At 46.2% G+C, this 25,704-nt stretch overlaps 2 protein-coding genes across 3 annotated transcripts; both read right to left on the bottom strand.

Annotated features, from left to right (window-relative positions):
* Positions 1 to 8,966: 8,966 nt before the first annotated feature.
* LOC148645154 (uncharacterized) lies at positions 8,967 to 12,484 on the bottom strand. Its single transcript, XM_088612607.1, has 2 exons — positions 12,404 to 12,484; positions 8,967 to 11,469 (listed from the first exon to the last, which is right to left on the bottom strand). Exon 2 carries the CDS (start codon positions 11,452 to 11,454, stop codon positions 10,438 to 10,440), a length of 1,017 nt encoding a protein of 338 aa, XP_088468733.1. The 5' UTR covers positions 11,455 to 11,469; positions 12,404 to 12,484; the 3' UTR covers positions 8,967 to 10,437.
* A 3,158-nt stretch (positions 12,485 to 15,642) lies between these two features.
* prr35 (proline rich 35) lies at positions 15,643 to 23,348 on the bottom strand. Of its 2 annotated transcripts, XM_088612793.1 has the most exons (4): positions 23,135 to 23,348; positions 22,023 to 22,115; positions 17,780 to 19,430; positions 15,643 to 17,478 (listed from the first exon to the last, which is right to left on the bottom strand). In XM_088612793.1, the coding sequence occupies exons 3-4, from the start codon at positions 19,216 to 19,218 to the stop codon at positions 16,614 to 16,616; spliced, it is 2,304 nt and encodes a 767-aa protein (XP_088468919.1). In that variant the 5' UTR covers positions 19,219 to 19,430; positions 22,023 to 22,115; positions 23,135 to 23,348; the 3' UTR covers positions 15,643 to 16,613. The 2 variants fall into 2 exon arrangements, with proteins under 2 accessions (XP_088468919.1, XP_088468920.1); XM_088612794.1 differs by lacking the exon at positions 22,023 to 22,115.
* Positions 23,349 to 25,704: the final 2,356 nt, after the last annotated feature.

Here is a 25,704-nt window from a genome sequence, read left to right on the forward strand (position 1 = left end):
TCCCCACACACCAGCTCTCAGTGTGGAGGAGAGCAGAGTGATGAAGCCAGTTCATAGATGGGGATTATTAGGAGGCCATGATTGGTAAGGGCCAATGGGAAATTTGGCCAGGACGCCGGGGTGACACCCCTACTCTTTTCGAGAAACGCCCTGGGATTTTTAATGACCACAGAGAGTCAGGACCTCGGTTTTACGTCTCGTGGTTTAGCATTAGAATAGTTCAAAGCGCATCATGTCGTAATTCAACTCTCGTTTACCCCTCGTTTACATTTCGGAGTGAAAGTGCCCAGGGTCTACGAACACCAAAATCTGTTCCTGGCACACAGACGAACGCCGTGTCAGTGCTCACAGACCTCTTGCACTCATGTGCTCACTGGACACTGAGACCAGAAAGCCTGTGAGATACTGCAGCTGAAGTGTTCTGACAGAAATTTGTCCGGCTGCCCAGAGGGGAGAAGAAAGAGGAGACTGGATAATCCATCTCGGAAAAAAAATTGTTTCCAACCTGAAAATGTACAAGCCTAACCAAAGAGTTCAACTGACAGAGCTGCTGTTCTGGCACAACAAATGAACAATAAAAAAATAAAGTGTCTTTCAACAAATTGGAAATGGGCAGGCCGACTAAAACATCATTTTTTTTTTCACTTACCTTTCAATTTTGAAACCATAAAAAAAGTGTATGTGACTAACCTGTTACCCTTTTCAGCTGCGGTGGGCACGCTGTGGCCTCTGAGTAACCCCACGATACACTTGAGAAGATCTTGAGAGAGGCCGAAAATGGAATAAATGTCAAATGTGGTTACACTGGCAAAGCTTTCTGAGAGTTTTTGTCATCAGGCACATTTACACTTCGGCTGTGTGGTCCTTATATTTTTTCGGTTCGCTACTTAGAATCAGATTCTCATCCTGGAAACGCGAACAAAAAAGAAAGAAAAGTGGAAACATTTGCGGCCTTCGTTGTTCATTATCACAACATGTGCCTGATGAAACCTATACAGGGCACGACGGTCTTGTACTTAAGTTGAAAATAAACTCTTGGAAATGTGTGATAAAATCCTGCCCCATTAATTCCTCCTTTCTTTATTTGGTAATCCGAACCTGTGGTAATTTGAAAAAGGAGGGGTATTTTTGTCAAAAGAATTTTATGCCCCTCAGTTTTTCGATTTTTTTCTTCCCCCTGCTCCATTACACAAAAGCTGCCTTCTACAAAGCAAATAAGCCTCTGCCCGGACAATGGTACAGGCTCTGGCGCAGGCGAAAGTGAAACTAACTTGGCGGGCTGAAAAGAGCTCTATCCTCTGTCTGACAGCCGGTCCAGCCATCAGTCTTTGGGGATGAATGCTTTGGTGTTGTGGATGAGGAGAGCAGCCCTCAACAATACCAAAACAGGGACAAAGATATGATTTCATTATCAAGCTTTTGAGAGGTTACAGAACCTGACCTCGTGACCTCCTGACCTCTGCTCTGACATCACATGACCCTGCAACACCAAGTCCAGGCTTTGCCAGTAGGGGTTTGTCATGCAAGGTTATTGTGGCCCAACTGTTGGGCCATGATGTTTTCCATTCACTTTTTCGGACGATTGTCCCAGAGACAAGCGCATAGCTGGCTACTGGCTGAGCGAAAAGGACACAGCCCTAACGCCACTGCGGGGATTTTGTAAGAAAGCAACCTTGCTCCCTCCTGGCATTGTGGTGCTATGTGAGCCCCCCCGCTGTTTGAATATGGAAAAATTCAAATTCTCCTCTGCTGCCATCCCCCAGTGGATCCAAATCAGATATTTTTCAGATGACCCTATATAATACAGGGACTCGTCAATGAGCTTTCCGTCAATGTCTGTCTGTGCTTAAGGTGGAAATAGAGTTGCCCGCCTCCCATTTAAAAAAAGCTTAAAGTTAGTCCAATATTTGACAGAACCAGGCGTGTTTAGGAGCTTAGCACTATGTACAAATAACAAGAAGCCCTTTCTTTGGCTATAGACTGTAAAGATTGAAATTTGCCTCACTTTGTCTTGTTTTTATCCTGATGAATGAAAGAAAACCTGGTCCCTCATCTCAGTTAGAGAAGGGCTCAGAATTGGTCTTGGGAGCATCAGAATTAGTGGAGGGGAAATGAGCTCAGGAATTTGTTTTTATTATCAGCTTAACTCAAGGTATTAACGTACAGGGCTAATAAGCACCACATATTAGAACGTTCAGTATCCCCGATTATAAGCAGATGCTGTATGTTTGCAATCTAACCCTACAGGCCTCATCAGGCCTGTAAATGGTGGAGTTACTAGGGAATTGATCAGGTTCGGGTTCATATGCAAAAAAAAAAACCCTGAAAAGCCTGATTTGCTTGTAGAGTGCACAGGACAGTACCCGCCCAGTTCAAACACTGGCAGCTGCTACTGCAAAGTCACTGACAACAGGACAGGCCAGGATGCAATTGTATACGAATGTGTAGTTGGCGATGGGATTAGTTCATGGATTGGGATATGTTAGTTTATGGATTAGGTCTGAAATATATCAAGGTGCTCAGATCTAGGGCTCCCATGTGGTTCGGCAAAGTGCAGACGCTTGTTCCAAAGGCAGCATTGCACACGTGGGTCTGAGGCATGCGACCAACAGAATGGGACCTAAGACTTCCCCAGTGGCAGAGCACGACTGACTGACGTCAGCGAGAGACCCCACCTCCTCTAGCTGGCGCTAAGTCACCTGTCAGGTACTGTGGAGCTGTGCAGTGAGCCAAAAATAAATGAGACAAGTGAATAACTGTGACAGGTGCTCGCCCACCTGGGTCCCGTGCAGATGTGACCGTCGCGGTTCCGCGCGGGCTCGTGCCCCTGCCGATTCGCCCCGCAACGCCTGGGGGCGCAAACCCGGGTCTCCCTCCGGCATAACGCAACAGGGAACCAGCCGGGCGAGCTAAAAGAGACCTCCCCCAGCCTGGGGCGGCTGAGGTCCCTGCTACACGCAGGGAGGGGTGCTGACACTAGCTCCGCTACACAGATCGGTGAAAGAGGGGCACAGAAAGAACTGAAGATTCCTACCTGGTCGGACATGAAGAAAAAAAAAATATTTACAAAAAGATGCTCAGATCTTTTTCCTATACAGCCCCCAGCAATGTGCCACAGCCATAAATGGAATGAAAGCACCACCACAAATGACACTGGAAATATCTCCTCAGAATGCAGATATGAGGAAAACCTATATTCCCGTTCAACATTATATGTACGCATCTTTTATTAGGTGTAAAACAAGGCTGTTTTGGGCTGATTAACTGCTGTGGGGTTTTTGATAGCAGCAAGTAACATGAGCGTCAGAATTGACTTTTCCCCCCTTCAGCTTGTCTTGTTCATTCGAACCAAACTATGGACTTATAAAAAAAAAAATGTAAATAAAGACTCCTAGGCTTATATTTTACTGTTGGTTTGTAGTCCTCTTGATCATGTTGTGTAAGGAAGGCTCTATCTGTACACGTGCCTGGCATTTTATTGAGTCGGGTCGTGTCTTTGGGTTCTGAGACCCAACCCCCACCCTTCTATGACCTCCCGTCTCGTCTGGTGTAGTCAGGGGCTAAACCTCAGAGTCTCACGTGACACACGTAGGAGCGGCATTGTGGGTAGCCTCGGGTCGGAGTGCATAGATTCAATCAGCGTGTCTCGGCTCCCCTGCAAATTGCTTATTCTTGCTGTCCCTCCCGCCCCCCACCTCCACTCGTCACCTCCCCCAACCCCAGCTCATCCATCAGGCCTGTCATCAAGCACAGCTCCCTGTGTCAGGGCCTTAACCCCTGACCTGCCACACTGCGATCTTTCAGAGCTGAGCGCGCAGGGGGAGATACACCAAACAAGACAGCACAGCACGGCGAAGGAGACTAGACTCTTCTGGGGGCGACAGCCCTGAGCTTTCTTACCCAGACAGCTTTCTTGTAATGGGCCCCAGCTTTGAGACCATTGAGGCTGAAAGAGAAACAAAAGGGACACATTCAACTTCCCAAAAACAATTTTGTAATGATCGAGGTGTCCTGCAGGATTCACTGAGATCCACCAGGGAGAATGGCATAAACACCAGGATACCATTTTAAATTCTTGCTCTAAGATCTAAGTTGGTAGGAGAGTAAAATTCTCCTACTACACACGTTTCAGCTCTGTCTGTCAGTCTATGCATCAAGTTCAATAATAATAATAATAATAATAATAATAATAATAATAATAATAATAATAATAATTACACTTATATAGTGCTTTTCTGGACACACCACTCAAAGCGCTTTACAGGTAATGGGGACTCCCCTCCACCACCACCAGTGTGCAGCCCCACCTGGATGATGCGACGGCAGCCATAGTGCGCCAGAACGCTCACCACACATCAGCTATCAGTGGGGAGGAGAGCAGAGTGATGAAGCCAATTCACAGATGGGGGTTATTAGGAGGCCAGTACATGTCTATACAATGGCTGACAACTCATGCAGATACCAGATGCAGCAGCTTTTCTCACTATCCTTTACCTGGCCTCTCTCGGCTGATTGGAACAAGGAGGTGTTTGCTGAAAGGAAGTGGTTTAGTTCCGTCAGTTCAAGTCAGTGCAACAGTTCCATCACACCTCCAGTGTAGAGATAGAGATGAGTGAAGGATGCAAACGTGAAACAACAGCTCCCAGGTTTAGAAAATTGCCACGAATGACTATATCTGACTACAAACCCATATGTCATCATTGTTAGTAAAACTCACCCATAGCATTTTGCTTGAACTAAAGATATCAACAAAAACAGACAGAAGGCTACAGTCTATGAGGCTATCAAGAACTAACTAACTTTCAGAGTTAATCAATCTGGACATATCACCAAGAATAAAGTACCACTGTAATGCTGTATACAACGCTCCCTGTTTAAAGCCTTTTTGTAACGCAGGAAATGAAATATTTTGCAGCAGGTGAAACCCTTATGATGGCCAAGTTAACAGATCTCTGGAATTATTGAGTATCTGGAGACTGAGCGCTGTGTGTGAGAGTTTATGAGAAGATAGTGTGTAGATCCGTGCATCTTCTCCTGTAGGCATGAGATCTGAGGTGTTGTGTGTTAGCTTGTTTCCTGTGCAGCATCCTATTTTTTTAAAAGGTAAGTTATGGAGTGAAAACAATGGAGTGGCTTCCCATAATCATTATCTCAGGGGAGCTCCTTTGACAGACTGCGGACTTGGAATATGTTCAAAGGGGAGCCAAACACATTCAAAGCAGAAGGCGCATTCGGAGCGTGCTATGAACATCATATAAACAGCCCGTGTCTTAACTGAGCGTGTCTGGTGCTATTTTGAAGACTAAAATGTTTTAACTTTTAACGTGGCTTCTGATGTTTACAGCATTAATAATCGCTGGGTTTCGGAGTTCTGGCCCTCGGCCTGGGAGGAACCTTTGGGAGGTTTGTTTCCCTGGGGAAGGGAGATGAGTGGCGGAATGGTGCGCCCCGCCTGCTGTCCCCCCCCTCCCTCCTCCCCCGCCTCTGGCAGGAAGCAGCAATCAGGCAATGGAGGGGAGCTGGTGACCCCAGGGCAGGGCTGCACCTCCTGAGGACACACTGGGCCTGTTCCGCTCGACTTCCTCTTCTCAAACGTGCAGGGTCCCCTCTCCTCCCTGCTTCACTGGTCACTTATCTGCAAGTCCCATGCATAGCCAGCTCTGGCTGAAAACGCCCCCAATTCAGTCCGCTCTGAAGAGCTCGAGCTGTTTCCCTGATTAAAAAAGCACAACTAAGCATTCTCGTTGCTACACGAAGAGGTCTCAGTTCTAAATGCACATGTTCGTTCTCAACACACGTGTGAATATACCATTTCTCTTTAAAACAAAATGGCAGCTGATGATCCATCCGAGAAGCCTTTGTCTCTGAACAGGCAATGCCCGAAAAGTCCCCTAGCCAGTGGTGAAGCAGCGACTTCACTAGATCCCACTGTCCATTTTTTTTACCCCTGTGTACTGCTGTGGTCTATTCTGTGGGGCTTTGAATTAATTATATTTATTTTACCTGAATTCCTACACAATCCCATTAAAAAAGATGGAGGGGCTATAGGGGATAGAAAGACATAGCGGATCTGCATTATTTTTTATTGGCAAAGTACACAAAATCACAATATTAAAACTGATTATCATTGCCCAACCTCAAGACATTATTGTGCTTGGTTAGAGAAAGTCTCCTGTTCAGGCTATTCTATGAAAGACTATTGCTGAAAACTAAGGCCCACGGTGTTTTGGTGGAAAATGTAAACTTCAGGACAAAAAGGGGCCCTTGGGTGAAACCTGCAAGAATTGTAATGTGAATGGATTTCTGTGGAACTGTACGACTGCTTGCCTTGAACGTTATAGAGCTGGCTAAAAGTTTTTCTGAGCTCCTGATATGATGTGCCAGCAAAATTCTTCGGTTTAAGCCTGATGAAGTTCGTTCAACTTCAACTCCCCACCCCATCACAAAGCACAAGACTAGAGCTCACTGAAAGCTAGGCAGACAGGTTTATGACTGGTGGTTAGGCTGAAGCTTTTATTTGATGGACGCACTAGAAGGGTCAGCTGTAGCATAGTTTTGCTTTTTCTTTCATGCATCTAAAAAACCCGTTATTACTGCAAACCCTGATTTTCGATACCTAAGCCTCTCTCGTTTCACAAGGAACACTGGGCAGATTTCCACACCAAAATGAAGTCTCCGCAGACAAGCCAATTTCACAGCTCCTACAGTAGTTTTCTCCTCACTTCAACCAGTCCTGGAACGGCCAGGGAAAGAGCAAGGCTTGTGAATCCTGTCCACACTTCCTGCATCAGCACACTCATCCTCCTGGATGACAGTGCTTCAGCTTGAACAACATGGCAGGGCCAGCCTGTTCCATGCTAAGAAATCTTGTTCTCAATTTTACATGCTTTCCCCTAATTTTCCAATTTGTCCTCCAAGTTCCTGACGCATAGTCGATTTTGAAGAGGTCCATAGCACTAACTCAGTCACTGTTCAAATTTTGAGAGCTTGAATCGGGTGTAGAAAAGCGTAAAACAGCAAGCGCTGCTAAGTAAAATGTTCTTTCAGACATGGTCCTGCATGATTTTGTCAAAAAGCTCTAAGAATATATACACTTTGATATTTGCTCCATCCATCCATTTTCTAAGCAACAGACTCAAGGCAGGGTACAATCTGGATGGGACGCCAGTCCATGGGAGGGCAGACACACAGATACAAACACGCACACACTCACACCGGGGCCAGGTTTGCCAGAAGACATTTTAACCCACCAGTATGTCTTGGACCGCGTGAGGAAACTGGAGCACCTGGAGGAAACCCACGCAAACACAGAGAGAACATGCAAACTCCACACAGACAGCACCCCAGGTCTAGAACTGACCTCAAGGCCCCAGTGCTATGAGAGAGCAATGCTGACCACGGTGTAGTGGTGCCCTGCTTCACAGAGCCATGAAGGCACTGAGGAATGCAGGCACCACTAACAAACTGCAAATATGAAAAATCTGAAAAGGGCGTCTGCAAAAGGAAAAAGGGCACTTCTCTGCGTTCTCTCCTCTTGGCTGGCTTCTGTGCAGGTTTTTGAAGTCTGCTCTTGCTGACCCAAGGGGAGGGGCAGCAGGAAGAGGGCAGGAAGAAGGCTGTGGGCTGGAGTTTAACCCTTTCACCTGCGAGTCACTTCCAGGTCCCCGCCAGGCTGTACGTCTCTCCCAAAGATTCCGCGCTGGCAACTCAGTGGAGCTGCAGCCCGGTGTGTGATGTCCTGCCGAGGGAGCCTGTCTCACAACAGGGTTTTGTTTTGTGATCTATGTGAATGTCTGATGATGTGTTTGTACTGTAAATGTGTTATTTTAGCAGCTGTGGCAGCACTGCAATTCATCAGTCATGGCAGTGAACCTCTCTGAGTTTCAATCTGAGAATGTTCAATCTACATCCTGTACTCTTACCCATGACTCTGTCAGTGCTCACTGTGAGCCCCAACACACCCAGGCAAAGTACAACAAGTCACCCTTCATAATAATTCACATCAGTTTTCATGACTTCACGCTTATATTAAAGCTCAAATTCTGATTGATTGCTAACTTTGTATTTTTCTAGAATTTATTTAAAGCCAGTGTTTTTTTTTTCCGTCACCACGTGGTCTGCATTTTCTATCCTTTCCTACAGCCGCCAGGGGCTTAGGAGTTAATGTCCTTTAACGGATCCCTTTTAACATGCTTTGCTAATGCTTTGAATGAAACTTGCATTCCCAACGCGCAGACAATCCGGCATGGGCTTGGAAAAAAAAAAATCTCAGTCTGGAAATGGCAGGTATTGAGCAACATTACAGAAGCTTGGGCTGCACTTCCTGTGTTGCCACGGTTACCTGAAGCTAGGCCAAGGCCTACAAGTTTGGGCCTAGGAGACGGGCTAGCAGTGGCCGCTCAGCAGCACGGCTGTGACCTGCTGCCTTAGCAACACATGAAAGAGAGAAGGGGAAGGGCACAGAGGGGAGAACTTGGGCAAACACAGCTGGTTCCAGGGCCCGGTTGGTCCCTGTTGAGCAAGTCTGAGATAATATCTTGGTGTTTGCTCAAGGGATGGATCTTAATCCGTTAATGTGGCTGAATGCTTATCTGAGCTTGCCCAACACATTCTCTCATCCTAGTGAACAACTCCCCCCCATGCCGTTTTTTTGGGGCCTTGATTTTCTGTCTGAGATTCAGCGCAAAATGTGAATTACTCACAATCTCTGCAACGATATTCTTTAAAAGCCTTTCTACCATGTTTGGTCATTACATTCTGGATATATTTAATGTAATTAAATCGCCTCTTTGTCGCCCCCCACACTTCTGCACTAACAGCACCTTTTGGAAAACAACTCACCTGCTTTGACTCCCTGGAACTCTGGGATATCAGAAGGCCAGTTTCCACTGAATGAAAAATTGTTTATGTACCATGTAGCTACATACTTTAAACACAAATGCCGTAGATTATACACTATTTCAGACTCATAGTTAAAAGTTTCTTTCGTTGTAAATGAGCCATTTAAAAGATATATTACCTAAATCTTGATAGACGTTGTGTTACCGCCTGTCATCATGTCTCAGAAGCTAAGCATGGCTGGGCCTCATCAGCACTGACATGTGAGGCATCTTGTTGTTCTAAGTGGTATTGCTGGACCTTGAGGTGAGCCCTTCCCTCAGCAGCAGAATTTCCAAACCAATGCTATCAGTATGGTTACTGGGAACACCAAGAGGTGAGGCCCTTTGGATGAAACATTAAACTGTCCTGAGCACTGGATCATTAAACATCACACGACACTTTTCAAAAGAGTAGAAGGGATACGCTGAGGTCATGGATAAATTCCACTCTGGACTTGTATTGTCTTGAAATTTCCCCCTCAATGTTGAAGTGACTGCCCACTCATCCATCTGATCTGCTTTGTAGTGGGGATGTCCAGTAGGTGCACAATCAACAACTGCATAGTTTGGGTTACTTTGTTTTGCCATTGCACAGAAAAGTAGCTCCATTTCGGGATTTCCGTTTTAGGACTTCACATTCACTGAACAAAATGGGTAACAACATATCCAGCACCTGTAACAACAGCTTGTTAAAATCAGAAAGTGGACAAACCAGGCAGCAAGGACAGACATGTCTCATTTCCAGCATCGGGTCACGACCATTTCTCAACACACTATGTGATATGATACACTTTCATTATGTTAAATTGCGTCAAATCCTGTTCAGTCAATGTCCTTCAATCTTATTGTACATATTTTTTTCCCATTCGACTCTTTTGAATATTCTGTATGTTTATGAAACTACCAATACCACAAACGCAGGTCGTTGCGTTTCGGCTGAATAACAGCCGCATCAGAGCTGTAACCGAAATAAGGTACTCTGTTTCCACCTTGTGGGCAAACTGGAATTACACCATCCCGATATGCGGCGGAACCTGTACGGTGTCCACTCTCAGCTATTCTGATTGTATCAGTAGTGCATCGTCGTCCACACTGTCATACAATCGCAGGCGAACAAAAATGATACATCTTACGGGGTTCAAACATAGCAAATCGTAGTACTGCTACACTTAGTAATCCAGAACATTTTGTATTCAGAGAAATACACTCCCTGGCCAAGTAAGTATTAGAAACCTCCAGTCACATGAACCACAGCATCAATGTGCCAGGCAATGTGCAATTGGGATGAGATAAAAGAACAAACATTACATTTGAATTTGAATCGTTGCTTTCTGTTATTCAGCGTGCCTCAACACCATCTGCGTGTTTATAGAGTTATGTTCAGAATTATCCAGAAAATGTCAATGTCTCAAGGATGTCACACTGAATCAACGCAGGTTACAGCCAGGGAATTGTGGGACTGTATCGGCGAAGTTATGATTTGTTAGCTCTGAGGACTAGTCGGGCCCGATGGTCCTCCCCTCTACCTGGGGGAGGGATCAGGCCTGGGGCCTTTCCTCTAGTGTCGGTCGCCCCGGTAACAGAAAACTTTGACGCAGCCGTCGGGGGGGTCAGCCACGTAGACCCGCCCCCGCTCACAGCAGGCCAGGCCGGCCGGCTTCCGCAGGCCCTCGGTCACCACGGCGACCGGCTCTCCGCGGGGGGGGAAGAGAACCACGCTGCGCTCCTGCTCGTCCGCCACCAGCACGTTCCCCTCCGGGTCCACGGCCACGCCGGCCGGGTTCCCGAGACGGAAGGCGGGCGTCTCGCCGAGAGAGCGGAGGAGCCGGTGCCGGGGGCCGTAGAGCTTCACGCCGCCGCACTCCTCGCTGACCGCGAAGCCCCCGTCGAGGGTGCCGCAGACGTGGCGAGGGCCGGACAGCCCCGTCACGGAGCGGACGCTCAGGAGCCTGAGGCTCGGGCCTACTCCGAATACGTGCACCTTCCCCGGCTGGTAGTCGGCGACCAGCAGCCTCCCGAAAGCGTCCACGGCCACCCCCCTGGGGGAGGCGAAGTCTCCCAGGCTGACCCACTCCCCCCGGCCGGATCTGGAGTGCGGGTTGAAGACCCTCACCTTCCCCCCGGGGAGGTCGACAGCTGCCACCATCCCGGCCCGGGTCAGGGTGACGTCCTCGGGCAGGAAGAGCCCCTCCCGGGTGGCGCACCCCAGCTCCCTCACGCGCCTCCCCGCGCCCGTCAGGACGCTGATGCGGGCCTCCTCCCTGCTGCTCACGTACGCCGTCCCGTCCGTCGTCACGTGGACGGCCCAGGGGGACGCTGGCCCCCCCGCCAGCCGGCCCGCCGGCACGTTCTGCCTCAGCCCGAGCCGGGTCTCCAGGATATCCAGCTGCCGGCACAGCCCGGCGGCGCTCTGGCTGAGCTGGCGCACCTCCTCCTGGGTCACCATGCCCATGCCCCTCTGGAGGCTGAGCAGGGGGGCGGCGCGCTGCAGGCTGCCCTCGGCTTTGGCCTGGATGCCCCTCAAGGCCCGCAGGAGGCCCTCCTTGCGCTGAATGACCTCCAGAGAGTAGTCCATAGCTTTCTGCGCAGTCTGCAAGGGTCACAGAGCCTTGTGGGAGGGAGCTGAACGGCAAAGCTTAGAGAGGTATAGAAAAGCAGCATACGAGCCACTAATTGAAATCATGGTTAATTACTCCCCGGATGTCTATAGTGTATCACAGATATGCCATCAAATGCTGGGTTTCTGCTTGAGTCTACGCTCAAGTCTCTACATTGGTTGCCTGTAAAGTGACCTATTCAATACAAGATCGTGTTCCTGACTTTCAAGGCCCGAAACAACCTGGCTCCATCATAGACCTCTGAACTCCTCCGTGTTTTACACTCCGTTCAGTTGAGGCTGGTCCTCTGCCCGCTGTCCCCAGGACTAAATCATGACCTTGTGGTGCTCTGTCGCTGCTCCAGTGTTGTGGACTGACCTTCCTCAGTCTTTCCGAGTGACAACTTCTTTAACTCTCTTCAAATCGAAACTTAAAACTTTAAACCTCTTTACCAAGATCTACGTCTGATTGCCTACAGTCAACTTGTAGAAACCTATATGCTCTTTTTTGCCCACTTACTTTTATTGTGCTTTTCTGGTCTTTTTCTTTATTCATGATGCAAAGCATCCTTGGATTTGGAAAAGCGCTTTAGAAATAAAAGTTTATTATTGGCATTATTGAGCGCGCAAATGCACACTATGGTAAGGGTGTCGGATACAACACAGGACACAAGGAGAACTCTGCAGCAAATGCATTAAAGAATGTGAATGAGAATCACATAAATACGACTCACTCAAGCATCAGATAAAGGAATGGAAATTTCAAGGCAACAGTAGAGGACACGTTAGATTTTACTTGAACTTCAAGGTTTTGTTGATCCTTTGAAAGGAATACTAAAGAAGCCACTATATTTTCTAATAATCAGCCTTCCTTAAAGAGATTCTAATATCCCTATAGATCCACACAGTGAAAATGCTCCAGCCTTACCTGCTGTGTGCTGTTGTGTGCAGTGTTGCTCTGTGTTCTGTGATTCCCTGTATCCAGGTGCACGGGCTTCTTCCTCTTTGAACAGCGTTGAGGTTGTGATGGAGACAGGGACAAACGCTATCACAGGCAGGGCTGGGACAACACTGTTATCGCCCTGTGAGTACTCTCTGACTGCTCCACACGCACGATCCCTGCTATCTAAAAAGGAAGGAAATAATAATAATTGTTTACACTTCTATAGTGCTTTTCTGGACACTCCACTCAAAGTGCTTTACAGGTAATGGGGATCCCCTCCACCACCACCAGTGTGCAGCCCCACCTGGATGATGTGATGGCAGCCATAGTGCGCCAGAACGCCCACCACACATCAGCTATCAGTGGGGAGGAGAACAGAGTGATGAAGCCAATTCATAAATGGGGATTATTAGGAGGCCATGATTGGTAAAGACTGGGGGGAAATTTGGCCAGGACACCAAGGTAACACCCCTACTCTTTTCGAGAAACGCCCTGGGATTTTTAATGACCACAGAGTTGCTTATTGTGCAATGATTGCTTATTGAGAGTTTCCTCCTCCAGCTGCCTTTGTGTTGACTTGGGAGCAAGATGACCTTCAGAAAAGCAATAGAAGTTGCACATGCAGTAAGAGGCCACCACATCCTGAGCCTCTGCTGCTGTGAGTTCATTAGTATCTCTGCCTTAAGGCCAGCTCAAGTAAGAGCATGACAATAATATGACTGGCTGTCCCAGTAGAATAAATACACAGAACATAAAATGCATCACTCTAACAACAGAGAAGCCTTCATATTTTCTTATGGTACCGGCTAGTGAAGTACTTCATTCACTCTTCATTCAGGACAGGACATACCAGGGGGCAGTTTGTGCCGGTCTCGTGCTTTACTTACATAACCACAGAGCACTCTAGCAAAAGATTCAGAACAACAGTTTACTGGGATTGTCCAAGCGGCAGCTCATCAGTGGTGGAGCATGTTGGTACAGGGCGGGCACGTCATCAAGGACTCTCCTGGTTCGTGACAGTGCAGCAGCTTGTGAAAATTGCCGGCAGCGCAGAGAGAGAGGCGTGTCGCTACTCCAGTTGGTGCTAACCCTCCTGTCGGATGCTATGGAGCGTCTCAAAGGCACTCATTCTTCCTGTGTGGCAACAGGAGGCATGGATAGAAATCTTAGCGTTACACCACCTGTGATGGCAAAATCTGCCCGGTTTACTGTAAAAAAATAATTGGCGATTCCAAAAAACGTGGCTTCCTCCAGAATTATCCGTCCTGTGGCACACTGCGTGATGTCACTTCCTTTTCTCAGCACCACCCTAACAAAACTGCGTTATGGCACAGGCTGTTTCCACTTCTGTGAAACCCTACGGTTATCTGTGGCAAAGACAAGCCTGTTCATTTATTGCAGCTGTGCATTCGCGTCTATATAAGATGAGCCTATTACGTAATCAAACCCTGTTTCTGGGTCCAGTAAAAACAGGCTGACTGCATTATTTCTATCATTGCAGCTCCAATCTGAAACCACCCGCGACATTGTGGCCCATAAATCTTCTTTCAGTGTTTCTAAGATTCACAGTGAACATTATGCTCCTCCTACCAATAAATAAACCCCGAGAGCTTTGTGTTTTGAGGAGGGTATTCTCTAAACCTGTCAAATGCACTGTCCACAAATACCCAACTGCCTGCTTCTGCCACACATTAACAGACAGCCGTTTCTCCCATCCTTGCTGTGGGCTTGGAAATATGGATGTGGAAATGAACTCACTTGCCACAGACTGGTGGCTGACCTTTCCCACGCTGGAAGCCCCGATGAGCCCTGGCGTTTTAACTTGGGGCCAGTTGCGAGGGCCCTGGATGACAGGAGAGAAGTGCTGCTCTGGGCTCTGACCTTTGTGGGGGCAATCGACTGAGCGACAGGTAAAGGAAACAGACATTTAGCTCGGGGACTAATTTCACCTTTACTAAGGTAACTGTCCCGTGTCGGTCCTTATCACCTAAGAGCTTCAGCACACTGCCACTCTCCATTAGATGACCTCCTTCTGCCTTCGTGTCCTGCTGGTCTTTTTCCTTGTGACATTCTCACTTACCCTGTGCAGCACATACAGCTAGAAGGAATTGATCAAACTTCGTTAAATACACACAGGAAATGCAAAGTCCTACGTTTTAGATGCTGTCAATGGGATTCTTATAATTGCCTGGTGCTTTTATCCAAAGAGTCTTACAGTGATTGATTGCAATTGCCTGTTTTTTATATACAACTTTTAATTTCCATGGACTATGGTATTTAAGGGACTATTAGTATTGCAACCACATATCATATCTAGGTTTATTGTTTTTTTTAGACATTTAAATATTCTCATGGTATTTGAAGGGTTTGTAATGTGCAATTATGGCTCACGAAGGACATAATTGTACATTCCGCTACATGAAAAACTCAACATAAAACATAGTTTGATTGATCTCTTAAGAAATCAATTGGATCAAGATCAGTCTGTCTGTCCTGAATTATTTTAATACCTTTATTTAATTGATTTTCTCGTTTAACCTGCTCATAAACCATGTGAGTGACTAGCAAGTTAGACCTCTGCACCATGCTGAGCCCTTATAGGCTTGCAATGTCAGTGATGGTGGTGAGAGACTTGAGATTCCTCCAATCAGTGCTGAACCTCCTACAAGGGGCTGTGCTGCTTGTGACATATTGAAAGTTGATAGGCTCGAGTCTGCTTATACTTCCTCATTCTCCCCCGTGTGCGGTGACAGTGTCCGCAGCTATGACCTGACCCATGAAAAACACTGGCTAGCTATTTTGCATCAGGTGGGCATAACAAAAAAATATTTGGCAGTTCCAAATTTCTAAAAAAATAATTTGTTGGCATCTATCTTTTTGGGATTGATCTCAATGGATAAAACTGAAATTACTGTTCCCTATTCAGTCAGTCGTACAAAGCAGTTTACTCAGTTTAGTTTTGGTTGAGACAAAGGGGATCAAAAACAAGCCAAAACTCCTGCCGTTCAATGTCATTCAGGTTTTAACGTCCTTGTTTTACACACATTCTGAGCAGCTTCATTTAAAATGAATTTGATAAATACACGACTCTTGCACAACCCTGCATAGTGCAAAAGCTCCGTATCATAGCCTGTATGTATGTCTCAAAGTTGCCATTTGTGATTTGTAAAAGGCACAGTCAAGGTGGTAAAAATACAGCATGTAAAAACCTCAACTCAGACAGATTTGTGCTTTCAATTCTGTTTAATTTCAAGGAAGTACAAAAGCTTGTCTCTGAAAGATTGTCTGCACGCTCCTGGGTCATACATCCAGGTCAGGAGTTCCAAGGGTGACCCTCTCATAGATTTACTTTATACAGATCAAACACTGTGTGAATGTATATACAAGTTAAGCTTTTTAACGAAGGTAAAAGAATCGTGGTCATTGCCTACTCATCCTAGACGTCCTGGAAAGAAATCACGTGTTTTTCAGCTGGAATCTTGCATCAGGGTATTTTCCATTGTCTAGGACCTAACAGGTATGGTAATATGGCTATTGAATGTTTGAGTGGCCTGACTTTGATTTAGTCTTTTATTACATCAGAATTACACACAGCAACACTATAGTGTGAGACGGAAAACCCTTTTCCATTTCATACTGCAGGTACTGAATGAGTGCTCAGCATGAAAAGGTGGTAATGGAGGGAATTTGACCAGGAAATGCTTTGTTATGTCCGTGTGTGCAGGTTGTCTTCTGGCATCTTCAATATCAACAGGCATGATCGGTTTTGGCTATTTTTCCCCCATGACAAAGATACAGAACTCTCAAATCAATAACAGCAGCCTATGGAGTTTCTAAGTACCCCAGATACAGTACACCAACTACTCAGCTAGTATGTCCTTGCTAAGAAGTCTTGCATGGTCTTCGTGGAGCAATGTTCATCACATGAACCTCTGACATGTCTTGAGAGAGTCTCTGAAGTTCTGTATGTAGATCAATACTCTTGATCACAGAAACCACGGACAGCAGCACATCAAATAGTCATGACAAAGTCCAACAACTACGACCAGAACATGGACTACAGTTGCAGTGAATGGGCTGCTGTAACCACGATTCTTCCTTGCCACCTCCTTCGTTCAGCTGTTCTTCTGAGCTGGATCCCTCCAAGCGGCGAGATGGGTGGCCGATGTCAACCAGTCTGCAGGAAAACCAGCTGTTAGGGGTCGCCGGGTGTGAGGGGGCTGGGAGGTGGCAGCATCTCCCCGGGGTGATCTTTGGACGAGGGCCTCTTCAGTGTCTTGGCACTAGAGGTAAAGTCGGCGAAGACCAAGGGAGCCGAGCGACCATCCGGACACAGGAGCACGCTGGAGTCTGCCTCGCATTTGGTCGTCCTGCTGGGCCACAGGGCCTCGACGGGGGGCGGCCGGATGCCCAGACTACTGGGTGACACCACCTCCGTCTTGACCACAGCGCCCGGATGCGTGTCACCCAGCTCAGAGTGGCTGATCTTGATCATGACATCTTCAGCCTGGCAGCAGCTTTCCTGGGACAGGAGTTTTCTGCCCAGTGGGACTCCCTCCTCCTCCTCCTCCTCCTCCTCCTCCCCCTCCTCTTCCGTCTCCCCCAGGATGCTTCCTTTGCCTTCTGAACACTGACCTTCTCCCCCGCTGCCAACCACTTTGCAGTCTAGAGCCTTCTTGACCGAGAGGTCCAGGGGTCCTTCATGCTGCCTGGTGGTCTTCTCCAGTGCCTGGTGGATGTGCGACAGCTCACTGCGAATTTTACAGAGGTGGTCCCTCAGGTAGCGCTGGCCGGGGCTGTCCTCCTTCGCCAGGTGAGAGATCTTGCGATCAGCTTCCTGGTACTCCTGCAGGGCCTTGGAGAGGTCACCTAATAGCCCGGCTGCCGCATCCGACTCCTCCCGCCTCCCTGAATATCTGTCCTTCGCTTTCCCAGGCTTCAGAGGGGATGAAGGCTCTAGCAGGAGGCCTCTGGACTCTTGTCCCTCTGCTGGACACTTTCTGCTGTCTGAGTGCCATTCCCCTGCAGGCCTGGTTGGCAGAAGAGAGGTGCGAAAGGTGCTGAAAAAGAATGCAACAGCACAAAAGAGGGTTGGAGAGCAGAGCCTTTAAAGACCACTGAAATACAGCACCAGCTCAGAATCAAAGAAGCAAAACAAACTGTGACTGGCATCTGAATAATATGCCAGCTTTTTCTCTCAGTGAAATACAGCACTCTTCTGCCCGTGAGATCCAGGTATACATCCTACACCTTTCAATAACCTATCCATACTGAAAAAGAAATCTGATCAAGAAGGGAAGCCTAATGTCGTTTTAGAGACACGCTGCATGGTAACACAGATTCAAGCTCTCTAATACCCACCTGCCATGAAAGAGGAGTTTTTCGGTTCCTGCAGTGAGTGATGGGGCACCGTGCGTGTTCTTGAGAAGGTCTCGTGTGCTTCCCAGAAAAGGCTTCTTCTCCTGGGGGCCTTCCTGATTCTCCAGGGGCACCCCGGTCCTCTTGGCGTTCTGTTCTCTTAGCGAGGGGACATCCTTGGGGCTCCAAAACCCCATCTTGTTGTCCTTACCTGCAGTTAGGTGGGACTTCTCTTCTGCTGCCCCGTAGCCAGGCTCAGCTGACCCCGCAACCTGCTGGTGGGAGGCCCACAGGGCTGGGGGAGCCCCGTTGGTACTGGGGCGCAAGGCGGGGACCTTCCACAGGCCAATCTTGGGCGCATAGCTCGCTTGCGCCTTCGGCTCCAGCCCAGCTGGGGACTGTCGCCCGGGCTTGACGCCCTTGCCGGAGTCTTGCGTGGCTGCGAACGCGTGTTCGCAGAGCAGAGGGTAGTAGAAGCGAGGTGGCAGGACGGACCTTTCCGAGGGGGGCACGGACCCGGAAGGAGGGTGCATGAGCTGTGCAGCGGATGCGAGGAAAGGGAGCTGGGCAAGCTGGGCGTGGGCCGGGGTTGCTCCAGGCACTGCGGGGTTGAGGTATGAAAACAGGCCTGGGCTTAGGGGGTAACTGACACCCAGGACTGAGAGATTCAGCGCAGGGGGTTCCTGGCATTCTGCAAAGGGTTGCACGGGTGGGTAGCAGGACATGGAGCCGCCATCCGCGAGTGAACCTTCTGCGTTTGCCTTCCTGTGGCTGGTTGCCAGCAGACGCCATTGCTCCGAGAGGAGGCTGGGACCAGTCAGGCAGGTCTTAGAAAGTTTATAGTGCTTCAGCTTAGCCTCTACCTCTACCGCCCGGGCATTGAGAAGCTGGTCTTCAAGGGAGAAGACATCTGTGATAACGAAATCGGCCTCTGTTTGTTTGGGCCTCTTCGTGGTGTTTCGGGGTCCGTTGTCAGTTTGGTCTCTGGCCTCTTTGGTGGGCAGGGTTTCCTTTAGTCCCTCCCCTTGCCCTCTCTCCCTGTCGATTGGATCCTCACCTTCCTCTGGCTCCTCCCCCCCAAAGGGGACCTCTGACTGCGCGGCTTTTGATTGGTCCACAGGAACTGGGCTGGACTCCACCTCCTCGCGACCTGACCCTCGGAGGCGTGCCCCCGGCTGTAGAGGTCGAAGTTCAGGGTGTAGGAGATTGCCCTTTTTGTAGGGCCATTCAGACTCAATGAGCAGGGAGAGGGAGTTCTTGCACAGGCTGTACTTCATGTGGTTGTACAGGTGGGACTTTTCCATGCATGTGAAGGGACACTGGAAGCATTTATAGTTATAGGGCTTGCCCCACGGTCGTGGGATGTAGTGCGGCTTTTTGGGCTTGCGTTCCTTGTGCTTATACACTGAGCTAACCTTGCAGGTCAAGTCTTCCTTTGACATGGTGGTGAAGGGAGATCTAGAAAATCTAGAACCTTAGAATATAGAGAAGGGACTAAACTGAACAATCTCAAACAGCCGACATACAGCGCGTCAGGTTGAATATTTTGGCGAGATCAGATTTGTCCTCGCACAGCTGGTGCTGGTGCTGTTCAACAGATCTGTGTTCTGCGTGGGGCCCTCGATTCTCCTTAAGGAACCCAGTCCTGACCGGGCTGTAAAAAAAAAAAGGAAGACAATTTCAAATCACACCATGAAACACTCGACCTCTCCATTTTCAGCAACCACTTTATCTTGGTGGCGATAAAGCTCAGTTATAGAGGTACCAGTTACAGGCAGATGAGTGCACAATTGTTTAACGCCGAGTTATTTTGAAAGCCGTTGAGAGGGCTTTGATAATTCTGAAAGAGCAAAAGCGCCAAAAAAATCTTTGCAGAAAAATAAGAAAAACAGGGCCGCAGAGAGAGCGACAGACTAAGTCAGGCAGGACAGGAGATGGTGTGGGAGTGTGTCTCCTTGCTTCAGCGTGTGTCTGGTGGAGTACAGTTGCTACTAACCTATCTGCAGGGCGGACTGCGCCGATGTGTTCTCACTGTACCTGCCAGAACTAATTATTTCCAGTGCTGTACCAGGCGCTAGCAGAGCTCAGGGCTGGGTTTCCAAGCGGGCAGCCCTGGGGGGCCCTGCACCTGTGTCGGGGAGGGTCCCTGGTGAGCCACTGTGCCGCGCGGGGGGATCGTGCGAATGGAAACTCCCCAGGGGGCTGCCCCTGGCACCGTGCAGCCAGGGTGGATAGGTGGGTGGGCGAGGGGAAACGGCAGCTTCTAATGAGAGACTAGCACAGTACCCACAGGGCATCATTAGTGCCAGGGCTGGAGGATCTGGGTCAGAGCTCAACGCTAGAGTGTACCCTGCCTGTTCTGTACTCCCCGTGGTTTCGTGCCAGCTACCTTCATGTCTGCCCACTGCCCACTGCCCAGTGGTCAGTAGAGCTCGAATTCACCATGCCACATCATGTTCTCCCCTACAGGCAGCGCCATCTACTGGATGTGTTCAATCACTGCGCACCAGATCCGTGCCTGGCACCTCGCCCCCTCCGGCTCCTCGCCCTGTCGGGGCGAACTCGCGCTGGGGAGGGCGGCGGAGGTTAACCGCGTGCCCGCTCGGCGGGGAGACAAAGTGCTCCTGATTTGACCAAAAGCTGACAAAATTCACAACAAAGTCTACGTCCCATAATGGAAAAAGAATCGCCGACCAAATAAAGCACAAAATTAAATGCCGGTTTTAATTCAAGGGCTGAAAGAAAATGGACTCACTTTTCCCTTAGATTAGCAACATAAAAACTTTTTTTTTTTAAATCTAGTGAGATTTCATAACAGAATGCTTTTTTCGAAAGAGTAATTTAACATATATAATGTAGGCCACTGTAATTTTTATATAAAATACAAGAGATTCACAAACATCTTAAATGTTTTACTACTGGATGGCATTCCTTGGACAGTCCTGTAATCAATTACGCTTCATGGAGGTGTGAAATGCTTATTCAATTTGGGTTAAGTAAAAAAAGCAAATACGCTCGCCTCAAATGTTTTTTTTTGCAAAACTGCAATACACTCAGGCATAGTACAGACATAGATGATATTAAATCATTTGCTCCCTTTCTAAAGCCAGGCTAGGCTGAGCAGAATACAGTTAATGAGCACTTAACATACCCTTTCCAATACCAGCCTTCTCAACAAAAACATTTGCAACAGTAACACTTTCTACTGTACTCACTGTATAATTCATTGGAGGCCCCTAAAGGAAGAAGGAATAATTCAGCCATATGGATTTAATGTCAGATGCAATTCCTGTCACAAATCTAAACTTGAGCTCCATATGGGTCTTCAGTTCTCCAGTGCTGTTTATCCCGACGATGATCGCAAATGTTAAACGCTCCATCATGAAATACAGGAGTAATCCTGATCTTAGGTCAGACTACAAAGATGCTACAATTTAAAAATAAATAAAGGGGCAGATCGATCCATTTATTTGTACACATTCAATCACCATGACTGACAAACAATGTGGGTTTTGCATATCATGTGCTCCTAGTAACTCAATTTTATTTGCTCTGTTATTCAACAATATCAATTAGTTGAAGTATACCCTGCTTTGTGAATAGTTCTCTTGGTGGGACAATGTTAACTATCAGGACAGGATAAATACAGTTTCTATGGATCATCGATCAAACTAAATCGATCATCACAATGCGGGACATGAGGTATCTGAAAACCACATGCCACTGTGCATGAAATAATCGAGCCTTTCCAGTCCAGTATTAAAACTGGTGCCTGAGTATGCAATTATGACAATTTTATTTTTCAGTAAAGCCTTCTTAGAATTAACTAGATTTAATCGTGCGTACACGGTCAGATAACAGCTCTGAATCTAAATTATCGCATGCTCCATTTTAAAAAATCGATTCATGTTTTTCCTCTTTCTCCGTTTGCCTTCAGTAGACATTTTTTTAATGTTTTACATTTTTTAAACGTTACAACCCCATTTCTAAGCAAGGGGGTTCGTGATCTCAACATTTAGTGCTGCCCTCTATATTTTCAACTGTATCTGAATGAGCATCGATATTCTTTAACATTGTTTAACTGTGCTGACTTCTCGTTTTGTTCTACTGCTCTTGCGAGTACTAGAAAGGCGCAGCCGTTTTGGTTTGACAAAGATGGGTGGCGCGTGAATTGATCTGCAGAACACATCACTGATGGCGCAGGGCAGACAAGTAGCGGGCAATTCTATTTACAAAAAAGTCTCACCCTGGCAGCAGCAGGACGTTGTAGGCCAGAGTTCTCCAAAGGCCTGGTGAGAGAACGACTCCTGCCCTCAAGCTTCCTGAACCACACTCAGCCCTTAAATGGAAAAAAACAGCTGCTGTAGGGGCCCGGTCAATAAAATTCATTTTTACAGTTGATTTTTCACTGCCGGCTAGCATTAACAACACCCGTTCTCTGTTGCTGGGCTCTCTCCTGCTGTTTTCAACCCCTCCAGACTTATTTTAAGCTTTTAGGCTCATGTTCAGCCACTCTGGTCTGCTCTAGAGAAATATCAAATCGCTTCAATTAAAAGGTTAACTGCCCTAAGAGCTCTTGTCCAGCTACACAGCTCCAAATTGACAGAGGTGGGAGAGCGTTTTTTTTTTAAAGTTGTTGTATTTTCCTTCACAATCCGTTGTCAACAAGTATGAAGAATTGTTGCCTATGTGGGCATGGAAAACGCCTCATTAAAGAGAGAAAAATGGCGGCAACACACTTTTGAAGATATAAAATAAAAAAATTAATTAAAATCAAATGATCTATTGGGTTTCACTGATTCCAGACTTTTGAAAAGACTTTTTTGAAACCCTTTTGTCCTTTTTGGCTCAATCACTGATGTTTGTGAACCAGAGCATAGCACCAGCATATGACCCCTACATTCCTGAGACCCAAACAGAACAGGAAACAGCCTTGTCCGTTGAGCCGACAGAATTACCAGCCTCAGCTCACAAATTCTGAGGAGCACAGTCTCATCGGCTCTACTGATTTCAGTTAATAGACCTTCCCGTGTTCATGTTGTGACATTACTAAGAAATGATTTAGCTTCAAAGATATTTATTAGCTTTTTTCTCTTTGAACTTGTTTATATATTATGGGCACTTTTTTTCCCCCTAAACACTCATTACGTCTACACGTTTCAAGTCCATGTCATTTAGGTTTGCAAACCTGTCTCATCGCTTGCTATGTAATTTTCAACTGAACTCTTTTCACGTGCTGGTCAGTCTAGTTTTAACACGTCGTGGTACACGGTGCTGTATAACAAGCATCAGGCAAAACAACCTAGCTCATTCTCAGATGAGTCTATTAACTAAAGAAAATGAATCAAACATCTTTACCGTGTTTTCCAGTCAGCGGCGCGTCCGGTGTTGGATACTTTCTATTCGATTTCCTGCCCCAGTTGCTTTGACAATGTCCTGTTCAAAAAGTAGATTTTTAGAACTTCAGCAAGAAAGAATAAAGAGAAATACATACTATCTTGTAAAAAATGTACTGACCTAATAATGGCTTCTCTAAATTGCGTTTAGCGAGCACAGCGGTCTATTCACATAACTGGACTCCCTCCATTACAACATTAAATATCTGTTATCTATCTCTTGGTCCCCTTAGTGTTACACATTTTAAAAAAAAATATATTAAACATATAGAATATACAGATACAAATACAACAAGAGGATCAGAATCATGTACAAAAGAAAAAAAACGCAGCAGAAAAAAGCATTTAACTTCCAGAGGTAATTAAGTAATTATGTGATCCTTAGTGTTACACATATCACAAAGCCTCTTGCACTGTATAACGTATGTACTATGCAATGACAGCTTCCGTTAATTACACTGTAGCTGTGATCTATTGTCACATTTCTGTATCATTATGATATTACCAGACCTTCCTGTGTTTATGGTGTGACATTACTTAGAATTCATATAGTTAGTATATAGTTTTCATTGCTCTGAAACCTTTTACGTTGCTTAGCGACTTAGCGATAAATTAAGAAACATCGTACACAACAAAATAATTCTCAAAAGTCCAGTAATAAAAGAAGGCCGTTGGTTTGTCTTTATACAGCCCTTAGTGGAGCTGTGCTGTCGCTCTCTTCGGATCATCTTCATCTACATTGTAGCCGTGTTAGCTACGGATGTCAAACGGAATATATTTCTGGGTTATTAATAAGGATCAAGAAAAGGTTAATTCCACGCTGAAAAGTCGGGTGGAACTAACCTCTATACTGTACGTGTTCCTTTACAGCCCACGCGCGGAGACCCAGTTCCCACTCGAACTTCTTACACTATTATTACACTGGTGTGCAATGGTGTTTTGCATTTTCCACCAAGAATAACAGATACATTTTCCATAATTGGTTTACGACACAATTAACACAGACGCCCCGCATCACTGGTGTAAAGTCGTGCTCATGTAATCTCTGAATTTACTAAAATGTCAGACAGCTCGAAACGGTGTTCTAGCGATAAAGCCTAATGGCTCACGGAGTAATTTCACTTACTGTATTAAGTGACCGGGGTCTCCAAGGTTAATTTTTCTTGGCTTTGAGACTGGCAAAATTAGTTTCAAATGCCCCGACTTTGGCATGATTATTTGGGAAAGTGCTGAAGATAATTTGTTCAAATTCTATATGAGGCTTTTGAAGACACGACAAATATTTGAATAGACGTTCTGTCAAATATCTTTTACCAAGAAACCTTGACAGTTGCGAAGACAAATCGTCATCTTCGTGAGCAGACAACTTAATCAACGGGATACAAAAACGAATGCAAATCCTACTTTAAATTATTTTCTTTTTCATATCACCTCATTTCAGCGACATGAAAGATGAATATACACTGTAGTTACATTGCACTGCTGTAACTGAATATTTAGTCTTCTGCACGTTTATTAATTGATTTCTATGAATTATTCTGAATTGAGATGTTTTTATATCCTGATCAACCAGAGTGACCTACAGTATCCCTGAAGAAACGTTTACTAATACCGTACTGACCAAAAATAAAATAATCTCAGCCTGAATTACTTTTACTTAGATTCCTTTCTTTAATTGTTTTAGATTCTTGAACATAAAATTAACGAGAGAAACCGCTTGCGGCTCAATTCACTTTTTGCAGTAAAATTTATTCCCCCGCCCGAGTTTTCTCTGCGTAACTAACCGCCAGCTGGCGTTGTGCTCTTTAATTACCTGCTCAGTAAGTTTCGTCACCTCAACCGCTGTTTTTCGCTTAGTAGGGATCATACCGATATCAATAATTTAATTTGTATTGCTATTTAAAACAATTGGTCCAACTGACAATCTTCCTACCAATTAATATCAATATATTAATTGACCAATTAAGTTTAAGCGGGAAGAGAACCCTGCAACAATGTTCATCTATTTTCTAAATACATATATGAATACAGTTTAATATCTTGTTTGACAGATGTCATTTATTAATTAATTGTGCTTTATTAATTGTTTAACGCCCCTCTCTTAGGAGAGCGTGACCCCCTAATTAAAATAACTTTTTTCCAAAGTACCATACTCGGGTAGTCTTGACTGTAAAACGCACATCCACTGCTGATAAAAAAAGATAAAACGAGAAAGTTTACGGGCTAGCTGTTTAATATATTTAGGAAACGGATTTCTACGAAGAAAATGGAATGTTTTTTGCCACTAAAAGCTAAAATGTATCGTCATTTTTCTCGTAATAAAGAGAACACTATATAATAGTTTCTGTACAAAAGATTAACCAAAACAACAACAACAAAATCAATGATAATGTTTTTATACAAGCCTACATCTGTACAGCTAACTCTATAAGCACGCACGACCTACTAATACGAAGTCCAGAGGAGTTATAATGAATCATACAAAGGTAAATTTATGTAACAATCCGAACTGCTGGCTGCCAAACCTAGGAG

The sequence above is a fragment of the Lepisosteus platostomus genome, chromosome 19 (genome assembly GCF_059453375.1).
Source record: "Lepisosteus platostomus isolate fLepPlt1 chromosome 19, fLepPlt1.hap1, whole genome shotgun sequence".
In the NCBI taxonomy this organism is placed as follows: Eukaryota; Metazoa; Chordata; class Actinopteri; order Semionotiformes; family Lepisosteidae; genus Lepisosteus; species Lepisosteus platostomus.